The sequence below is a fragment of the Nannobrachium achirus genome, assembly GCF_963921795.1.
Source record: "Nannobrachium achirus genome assembly, chromosome: 13".
In the NCBI taxonomy this organism is placed as follows: domain Eukaryota; kingdom Metazoa; phylum Chordata; class Actinopteri; order Myctophiformes; family Myctophidae; genus Nannobrachium; species Nannobrachium achirus.
Genome location: NC_137833.1, coordinates 23,054,803 through 23,065,476, shown reverse-complemented (window position 1 = coordinate 23,065,476; position 10,674 = coordinate 23,054,803). Strand labels below are relative to the sequence as shown.

Below are 10,674 nucleotides of genomic sequence, written 5' to 3'. Positions count from 1 at the left end.
TAAAGCGAGCGAGTCGCCGTGTCGAGCGTTGCGAAGTCCGCTTGAACTGACTCGGTGCTGTCCAAGTGAACACACCGGAGCGCTCCCTACCTCCGGTTCAGCCAATCACAAACTCCCGCGGGCAGTTCTTAACTGTACCGGGGTGCCTTTTGGATACACGTGTCTGTATGTGTACATAATGCAGTTTAGATAAACCTTTTTATTGGAATTCTAAAACCTCCCCTGAATATATAAAGGCATACAGAGTAACCATTTCAAGCTTTTCAAGCTATTTAAAAATATATAATCTTTCATTGGAATATTTTTCATAAGAAGAATACTTTTCCATGTAATGTGAGGTTAACATCATCTCTAAACACTATTCTTGTTGTGAAAAGTCTGCCGCTGTTTAGAAGTCATGAACGTTTGAAATTTGCTTTACATTTCTCTAGGGACTAATTTCAAATTAATCAGAACTTGCTAATGCATTAAAGTGCAGCAATAACATAATTTAACATAACCACGAATCTTAGTAAATGTCCCCTTAAAAAAGAACCTGGGGGTGGGCCTGTATGACTAGTCAGTCAGCCTCTACAAATAACATTACGTCAAGTGGGAAACACTGGTGTGTCGCAGGGCATTCATCATCATGGGTTGTCGGCCCAGGAGGTTGTAGTTCAGGCTCCATACCTTGGAGCCCATGGTCCCATGAGACATTGTTCTGCCACGCATAGGCCTACCGTAGAACACTGGTTCATAGGCCTACCGTAGAACACTGGTTCCCAAACACTGGGTCTGTGGACCCATTTGTGGGTACATTTTGTTTTTAATTATTATTTCAAAACATTTTCAAAAAATGTTTCCAAAAAAAAAAGCAAAGATTTTCACGAATAAAAAAAGTAATGATTTCTCTAAGTAATTGTATTAACTCATTCTGTGCCTATCCCGAACATGTTCGGGATATGTTCAATCCAAAACATTTTTTTTTTAAATTAATTGACTTACCCTGAGCTGCTTGTAGAGCCGTGGGTGGTCCTGGCTCGTCCTACGCTAGCCAGCTAGCCATTTTACATGGTCCGACGATATATTCCATTAAAAATGGTTTAAAATACATTTTTGAGACCCCCAATGTTCACCGAATGTTCAGCGCCGCTTCCGGAACGTAGTCCAGTGTGCCTATCCCGAACATGTTCGGGATTTTTAATGAAATGAATAAAATGATCCGAGGCCTTCTGAAGCCTGAGCCTAAATTTAAAATCCAGTGGTCCAAATCCTGGGGAAGCCATGCCGGCCGTGAGCCGCGAACGTAGCCGCGAATCGCCGCCGAATCCAATGAAAAACCACATCTTTGGAGGCCCATATCTCTGGATTGTGTTTTTAGGGATGTGGCGCGAGGTTTATTTACGGCGAAATCGCCGAAAAATGATCTTTAAAATGACAAAATGGGAATAGCTATTCTGTTAGCATTATCATCCGGGACCTTTCCATGACGTGCACGAACGTGAGCACGTGCGTCACTGCAACGTGAGCCCCCGGATGCTAATGCAGTCCCCTATGGGAGAAAGTCTGGCATTCTTTGGTGCCCTCTAGGGGCTGGCACTGGAAGCGTTAATAAATAAAATAAAAATCTAAGAAATAACATGAATTACAAAACAATTGTCTAAGAAGTAGTGAAAATAGAAGCTCTACAAGCACACAACACGGCGCGAAGCGACGTTTTGGGTCCCGGGCAAATGTCTAATTTCTATTTTGGGTCACGGGCTAAAAGGTTTGGGAACCACTGCCGTAGAACAATGAACTTGGAGAAGAAGACGTCTCCAACAACCATACACCTCAACTCCATGTCATTTGGGGAGGTGTTTGCTTGGTGTAACAAATGGCTAACCGTATCGTCGTTTTTCTTTTCGTACAAATGCTGACTGTGACATTGCCATTTTTCTGTGTGTGTGTGTCAGCAATGTTTTCACAATGTTTGAGGGTCTGACTTGAAGAGACAAAGAATGGAAAAATACAAACCATTATTCTAACACCTATTCATTTACCATGCATGGAATATTAATGATGGGCAATCTTGATATCACTTTCCAAATCAACACTAAGCCCCCTCTCCCTGCCCCAACTGCGAGTTTCAAAGGGGTCATTGTCTCAGTAATGACATGTCATATTTATCCTTAGTCCCATACATTTGAGTTCCCCGCCTGCATTATTTTGTTTTTCCTTTTTACCCAAAAGTAAACATTTCCAATATTCTTTTCAGTGTGTATATAAAGACCATAAATTATGTTGTCTCAGTGCCTAGACAATTATTTGTTCACATGTGACTAGTATGGGGTTTGGTGTTGAGTTTTGGCAAACTGAAACTTTGGCATGGCATCTCCAAATTCATCTGCCATGATAAGAGACTTGACTCATGTCTAATATCTGTACTACAGCTCCAGCTATAGCAGAGCGGTAGCTATTGTGCTTGCATATATCCTGCAAATATAAATTATAGTTTATACTACACTGCAAAATCAATGTCAATTTAACAACACTCAATTGACACTCAGGATCTTGTAGTGTACGCATTAAAGAAGTCCCTTTACCCTGTACCACTACGGCATTAATAGTCATGCAAGGTGTTCCCTTGGCCTGCAGCTATTCTGCATTAGTACCAAAAAGATTGAGCAAACAGTTCATCTTCAGGGTGAAATCAAAGGGCAGCAATGCCTCAGCAAACATGTAAAAAGTGGGACTTCTTCAATGGTCATTTCTACTTTCTACTGCAAGTTTAATTACAAACCTTTTGTCCTTTTTTCTTTGTATGTGTGCGTGCAAATATATATCTGTCCGTCAATGTGTGTGCACTCTACTGTGCCTTTGTGTGTGTGTGCGTGCGTGCATGTGTGTACATTGGTTTGGTGCCCAGCAGCAGACGGGCGCGGTCGGGAGAGGCAGCGGGAGCCCGCCTCCACCCTGGAGGTCCCCGAGCAGCAGAGGGCACCCAGCCACCACCTCCGCTCGCGCTCCGTGTCCCCGCATCGAGAGGAGCAGGAGCGCGCCCGCTCACGACCCTCCAAAGTCCCCGCACAGAGGTACCGTACGGAGAAAGGTTGGACGTCGTCATGTCCACCATGTGTGTACTGTACACTGTAAAGCAGGGGTCTTCAACAGGGGGTCCGGGACTCTGAGGGGTCCTCAGAGTTACTGCAGGGGGTCCTCCAAATCTTTGTGTGATAGAAACCTTTTTTCTCCTTTTTTATATTAACCACTTGAACCCTAACGTCCATATTCTGAGAACTTTAGCCCAAAATAGCAGATCTACAAGCTCACAACGCCTCGCAGCGCGAGGCGTTGTGAGCTCGTAAATCGGCTATTTTCGGCAAAGAGCTTTGTTGTATAGGGGAAAAAAGAGCAGACTGAGTACAGAGTGAAAGGTCATGTTTATTAAGTATTGACGGTTCAAGTGGTTAAATATCTGATAACACAAATTGACATGAATCCAAAATACACTGATGATTGTGTTGTCAAACGATGAAACTATATGGAATCTACGAAAAGGTTTTGGGGGTCCCTGCTTCATCGCTCTCTCAGCTAAAGGGTCCTTGGCCTGAAAACGTTGAAGACCCCTGCTGTACAGGACAGAAGGATCTGATTATCACATGATTGTGTCCACCACTGGCAGCGTGTTGGCCGCTGGGGTGCAGAACAGACAGTGCTGCCTGCATCGTTTTAGCCTGATTCATACTCTTTGCACACCAGTGTCACATGCCAAAAATAGCCAATCTACAAAGTGCCACAATGTATTAATTAAGCATTTAATTTCAACTCCGGCACACAGCCTGTAAAAATGTCTTCTAAATCAGTGTTTCTCAAATTTCAAGGTCTCCCCTTAACTCTGACAGTGTACAAATGAAACCACCATTGGGGTCCATTTGGTTCCATTTGTATACTGTCAGAGTTACAGACTTGTATAGGTCAATTTAGACCCCCCTAAAGGAACCCACAGAGTCCCTGGAATCCACTTTGAGAACCACCGTTCTAAATCCCAACAGTTTTCTGAAAAGACAAGATGTTGCTATATCAGTGATGCTAAAAAGATTTCACAGCAACCCCCAAAAGAATATGTATTCCGCAGACCACAAAAATCAAAATATTTTGTTCCAGGGATCTGGGAGGGTTTAGGTTTCACCTCTGATTGTTTGTGTCTGTCTACTTCTCTCTCACGCCTCTCCTACTGACCTGCAGGAGTCTAGACGACGAGATTCCTCAAAGCCGCCGTTCGCGGTCTCCCACACGTTACCACCACGCCACCAGAGGTCCCCAGCAAGAGGAGTACCTGGACGACAGGTGTGTGTGTGTGTGTGTGTGCATCTGTGTGCGCGCGTTTGCGCACTGCTTATACTGTGTCTAACTCTCATCCATTCTGTCTCCAGGAGTTGTCTGAGCTGTCGCTGTGCGTGTGTGTGTATGTGTAACAGAACATGACAGTGTGTTGAACAGCAGAAGGCTTGTTGATTCTGTAAGAGTGATTAATTTTTGTTCAGTCAAGAATCGAATTATTCACTTTATTCATTACTTCCCCTTTGCTAGCCCCCGTTACTACCCCTTAACTTTTGGTGTGTGTGTTAGGGCATTCACCGAATATTCGAATATTAAAGTCACTATTCGACGTTGTTCACCGAAGTCAAATATTCGAATATATATATATTTTTTTATTGTTTTCTCTTTAAAAAAATATATAGTTTATAAAACTTGGCTAGATAGGAAGTCATACGAATGAGTTGTCAATGCCCCTGGTGGATGAATTTGTTAATGCTCTATACCAGGGGTTCTCAAACCTTTTTAGGCCGCGACCCCCAAAATAAACATATTTGAACTGAACTGGGGACCCCCACCCTGACAAGCACTTGGAATTGTAGGTATTACATTTAAAGGGACTCGGTTCCGCAGATAAATATTGTGAAAATAGCCATGCTCACAACGCCTCGCGTTGCGAGCATGTAGATCTGCTATTTTCTCAATGTTCGCCTCTTGCTTACTTAATATTTGTCAGTTGTCGAATATTCGACTATTCGAATACTTTGAGGTTGAATAATTCGAATACTAAAAATCACTATTCGTAAATGCCCTAGTGTGTGTGTGTGTTTGCACACGCATGTGCTTGCGTGTGTGCGTGTATACAAGCAGTGGCTTCTCTCTCCTGTTCACATTCTCTTCCTGTCCCTCTGGTCCTCGCCTCCGTTGTTGATTTTCCTCATGTGTCACCCATCCCCATGGTAACCCACAGTGAGGTCATCATGATCCACCAATCAATGCGGGGCAAAAGTGCTGAGTGCCTACACTCCAGGTAAACCAGCCAATCACGACATTGATGACTGTACATTTGTTTTATGTGTGTGTGTTTGTGTGGTTTGTTTTGACTCAGTGGTGTCAACACAGCTTAATCTGGCGTGTTAATTTTAACTCTGAATTGAATTAACAATCCGGATTTTACTTTGCCATTGCCAAGTGACAACCAAATTCACCAACTAGACCCCTCCTTATTCTTTGTGATTTGTCAATTGTTTGGTTGGACTGTAAACCTGCATACACTCAGCCTTCTGTGACACGTTATGACTGTAATATGATCACCCTCTGATCATATGTCATCTCTCTTGGATCAAATTCATCGTCATCAAAACATAGTAGATAGAAGCTTGTTTCGGTGCCGCGGCATTGGTCCGAAGGTTCATTAGTCCGAAGGTTCATTAATCCGAATCTGTTAAGAATACTATACCTAACCCTAACCTCAGTAACCCTAACTAAATTTGGACTAATGAACCTTCGGACTAATGAACCTTCGGACTTATGGGCAGTCCCCAATGTTTTGAGCATTTATAGGAAAAAACGGCCTCACCGGGCATACTCTATCTCTCGTCGTTATAACTCTTGTAGAGATAAAACATCTTCAAAATAAAAGTGCTCTACATGAATTATAATTTATGGCTAAGATAGAAGCTTGGTTTAATATTTTAACCTCTGTTCAGCGATATGTCAAGACGTCTATATGGAGGAACTCTTAGTCCTACGTATTATGCACGTGTGCGCGCGTGTGTGTGTGTGTGTGTGTGTGTGTGTGCGAGCGTGTGTGTGTGCGCGCGTGCATGAGAGAGACAATTAGGTAATAAAACGGCTAATCCGGGAATTCTCCTTTAATGAGTTGTTACTGAGTCCTGCCATTCTTCCTAAAACCACTGGAGGGCACCATGCCTTTGTAATGTCCTCGTTTCAATCCCCAGCACTTTTCATACACCAGTGTCAAGCTGTGGCTTCCCATCTTCAAAGCCACTCCAAATGTCACAAAGATTATAAAAGGAAAACATAACTCTCAAAGAAGTGTTTGTAGCTCTCCTGTCAAGTCGAGTTAAATCGAGTTTCAAACTTTTGCAGTGTGCCCTGCATTCCATTACATTGACTGACAGGGGAGGTTAAAGCAAAAGGTCTCCTAAACTCTATCGCCTGTAATCATGTCCGCACCAGTGCACATAACCCTTTGATCTAACACTCTCTTGAAAAAGGTAAGTTAGTCACACTCTTGGGGAAAAAATGCCAGTTTTCCCACCCACATTCCCGTATCCAGTAAGGCAGTGGTTCTCAAAGTCAATTCCAGGGACTTTGTGGGTTCCTTTAGGGGGGTTTAAATGGACAATGGACAATTCTGCAACTCTGACGGTGAACCCTAACGGGTTAGTTTGGTTCCATTTGTACACTGTCAGAGTTAAGGAGAGACCTTGAAATTTGAAAGTTTGAGAAACACTGCAGTAAGGGACAGCTCAACAATGGCCGCTGTGAACACCACATTAACACTTAGTTAATAGACTTGTACAGTCCCTGCTGTGTGCTCTGGCTGACAATGTGTTCTTGATCAAGAAACAGAATGAACCCCAAGCCTGCTCTTTGAAAGTAAACTGTGCTGGATAAGCATGCCTGACAAATTGCCCAAAATCAGACCTTGATGACCTTTAACTCTGGATTTTACTGTGTGATAAGTATATGATATATCGCAAATTATGTTATCTGCAGTGAGAGGAAAGTATTTCCTATGTTATGGGTATGTTTTTAGGAACAAACCAAACAATAAGTAAAGCTGTCCCTGACTAGACTGGAGATGTGTTCAAAAAGTTGACTGGTATTTTTAAGTGTCTGTAGTGTTGAGAACCTCTCTGCTTCTACACTCTGGCATGTGGGCACCTGGGTGAATCTGTTATTATAATTAGTGTTGTCAAATTATTATTACATAGTTGATCATATTTGTCTTATCTAAAATGTAAGTGTTTAATAATTCTATTGACAGCACTAGTTATAATGTAAGAAAAAAACAAACTGCCTGTATTTTGACATTTATCAGTCCTATCTCTAGGCTTTAAAAAAAAAAGAAATATGATAATTGTTTTATGTAGACAGGATAGACAGGAAACCAAGAGCAGACTGACAAACACTGACAAACAGGAGACGTGATTAGGCTCTAATCTGTCATTTATATTAGGGGCTCCCAAACTTTACCATGACAGGGACCCCAAATACCCATAGATTCTGTCTGCCTCCCCATTGCAAAATGGCTTTACTTTTTAGTTTTCTCTCCTTTCCAACTCCCTGGGCTGTGGGCTGCCGCCCAAACAGTATCTCACAAAGTTACTTTACCAGTAGGCTCTATCTCAAGACATTTTCTGTCCAGTAACCTCACTCAAGTGTCAATGAATTGTCCTCTTTTCATTAAGCACACATGTTGAATTGTAAAAAGAAATCATGACACTTAAACTTAGGCTTGATTTGCTTAAAATATGACACGTTAATAATTCAAGCTGAGGAACTTAGTACAAATAGTACTGCTCTCATGCTGTGACTGTGGATAAGCATGACAGCTTAATGCCAAAGTTGTGAACATAGCTGTAAGATACTGTATATGGATTTTATATATCCTGAAATAAGTTTGACAAGTCCCAATATAGCCTACTTTCCAGTTCACAATTATTTTTCCCATGTAGGAATGTTATTCCAGTGAATACAACTCTTAAGTTCTTATTTTTTCCCCTCTCATCTCACCTTGCTTGCATCTTTCCACCCCTGTATTGTTCTATCACCTTGCATGTATGCAAAAACACACACTCATTGTCACACAACCCACGTGGAATGCCAGGAGGTCTACTAGGCACAGTGGCACACTGCCACCTAAGATGCCCCTCTTATTTAATGCCACCGGCAAGGTCACTTACAGGTAAGTCCAGTTCGAGACAGTCATCGACAAAGTACACAGCAAATAAGTGTCAATTCAAATGAACACATACTATACTTTACGTAATGAGAAAGTATTGCGTTTGATACATACTGTAGTAAGGGGAACATAAGAAAATCTGCGAAGTAAATCGTTACCAAGAAATGTCTTCACCAATGTGTTTCTAAAGGTGTGTAATAATATGTACTAAAAGGTTGAAATTCAACTCCTGAGGGAAACCTCATAAAAAAAATGATTTGTGTTTGTGTCCCATTAACTTTACTATACAGGAAAAAATACAAAAAATAAATCTGCTTTAAGTAACATGTGAGGGGTCAAACTAGGGGTTTTTCATGATGCTGAATCCATTGCAAGCATTTGTTTTGCACGAAAAACATTCCATGGGCAACAAATGGCCACCACAAAACGGTGAAAAGTGATGATTCATCACTAAACCATCATTTTGTGGGTCCGATTTTAGCCCAAGGAATGTTTTTCGTGCAAAACAAATAATTGCAATGGATTCAGCATCATGAAAACCACCTAGTTTGACCCCTCACATGCTACTTAAAGCAGATTTATTTTTTGTATTTTTTTCCTGTGGAGTAAATTAATGGGACACAAACACAAATCATTTTTTTTATGAGGTTTCCCCCGGGAGTTGAATTTCAACCTTTTAGTAGGCCTACATATTATTACACACCTTTAGAAACACATTGGTGAAGACATTTCTTGGTAACGATTTACTTCGCAGATTGGTCAAATATCTTATAAAATCCCCTTACTAACAGACATTATGTGCAAATGGAGATGCACAAAGCTGCACACACATAGCCTCCATGCATCCATGCACATTGAATTACTTTCCATATCGTCACTGTCGGGCAGAAACCTTGTATCTCTTAAGTTTCAAGGTTCTATGTTTTTTCTTAAAGTAAAGCCCTGCTTCATCACACAAGACCGTTGCACAAAACTAGTGAAAATAGCCCACCACGAGGCATTGTGTGCTTGTAGATTGGCTATTTTCACAATTTTCCACCTGACAACGATATACGGTATTCTCATACTGGGCTCTGCCTGAGTGTCTACTGTAAACGCAAAGGTCTCCCTGAGCAGGACACTTGACCTTCCTGTTGCTAAATAGCTGATAAATCAGGCTTCAGGCGAACCGCGTCTCATTTGATGCACACATGCACTCCCACATGCACTTTTATTATTTTATCCCCCAATCCTATGGACAAGTCTCTTTGTGTGAGTATACAGCAACAAATAGCTTGAAACCCTTTTCCCGTTTCAGTTTCTTTAGTTTTGCATGCTTTTTATTTATTTTTTATTTTTTTGTCGTGGCATAGCTCCACCCTGCCTGCAAGTCGAAAGACAAGTGTTGCTTTGGGGTCAAACGTTTCCACGGCAACTCGTCGCTCCATAACACACCACCGCATTCCCAGATTCACAGATGAGATTACGGTTAGGTAAGAGACACACGCACGCACACACACGCACACCCACACACATACACACACACACAGTCCTACAGTCCACTTGGAGTTCAACAGTCTCGTTGTAGGTCATCATGTCATCAGAAAAGTTCCTAGACCTACTGCAGAACAACAACAAGGTTTCCATAACAAGGCCATCTCCGTGGCAACCCGTCTCAACCCCATCTCCATGCCAACCAATCAACCACGGTTCTGTTGTGGAACTAACTTTTATTTTTTTCTCCATTGTTTTTCTCTTTGTGTTTGGTTCTGTCCTTTCCTCCTGTCCCCTCTCCTCTTCCTCTCTCTCCTCCTCTTCTCTCTTCCTGCATTGGATGGCATGTTGTGCTCTGGTGGTGACTAGTGATCTTCAGCCTTCTCTGGACAGGGTTAGGAGCGCTAGCATCAACTGTCTGACTCCAGACAATCATGCCCCCTCACCACGGTCTGAAAGGTACCAGCCCTGTGCCCCCACCTTAACCGCTGCACCCTCTGTACCTAACCACGACTCCACCCTCTCAGTTATTTCCCCCTGTGCTCCTTTAGCTTCCCTGTCATCCTTTTAGTTCCATGCCCTGTTTTTCTTCTGCTCTACCTTATTCCTCATTGTCAGTTTCTCATTCTCACCTAGTTGTCGCTTATCTTTCCTTCCTTTCTGGTCTTTTACTCTTCCTACAAAGAACTTGCAGTGTCCACTGTTCTCTCTAGTCTTGTACAAGCTACAGCGTAGTCCCTTCCTTACCCTCGCAGCCTCACCCAAATTCTGGCCAAGCTGTCCCCGACACTCCTCACCCTATCTGTTCGTGCCTGAGCTCCGCAGTCCACAAACCCAAATGGTCATGTTCCCCGTGCCCTGCTTGACATCTGCACATGTAGAAGCTCCACCACCTCAGCTGGAGTTGTCGGGCAGTGTGGTGTTAAAAGCAATGCTCTAGTCTAGAGAAATCTGCTGCACCTCGACAACTATCGCAGAAAATAACCTTG

The 10,674-nt window shown here is 42.5% G+C and overlaps 1 protein-coding gene across 1 annotated transcript in view; it reads left to right on the top strand.

Annotated features, from left to right (window-relative positions):
* Positions 1 to 10,674, top strand: part of rims1a (regulating synaptic membrane exocytosis 1a) — a gene marked incomplete at both ends in the record, with an annotated part of 137,708 nt that overhangs the window by 98,891 nt on the left and 28,143 nt on the right. The window contains 4 exons of the mRNA XM_080740637.1: positions 2,891 to 3,053; positions 4,207 to 4,308; positions 5,249 to 5,308; positions 10,055 to 10,144. Of these exons, the coding sequence (XP_080596763.1) occupies positions 2,891 to 3,053; positions 4,207 to 4,308; positions 5,249 to 5,308; positions 10,055 to 10,144 (415 nt within the window). The remainder of the gene's footprint in view (positions 1 to 2,890; positions 3,054 to 4,206; positions 4,309 to 5,248; positions 5,309 to 10,054; positions 10,145 to 10,674) is intronic.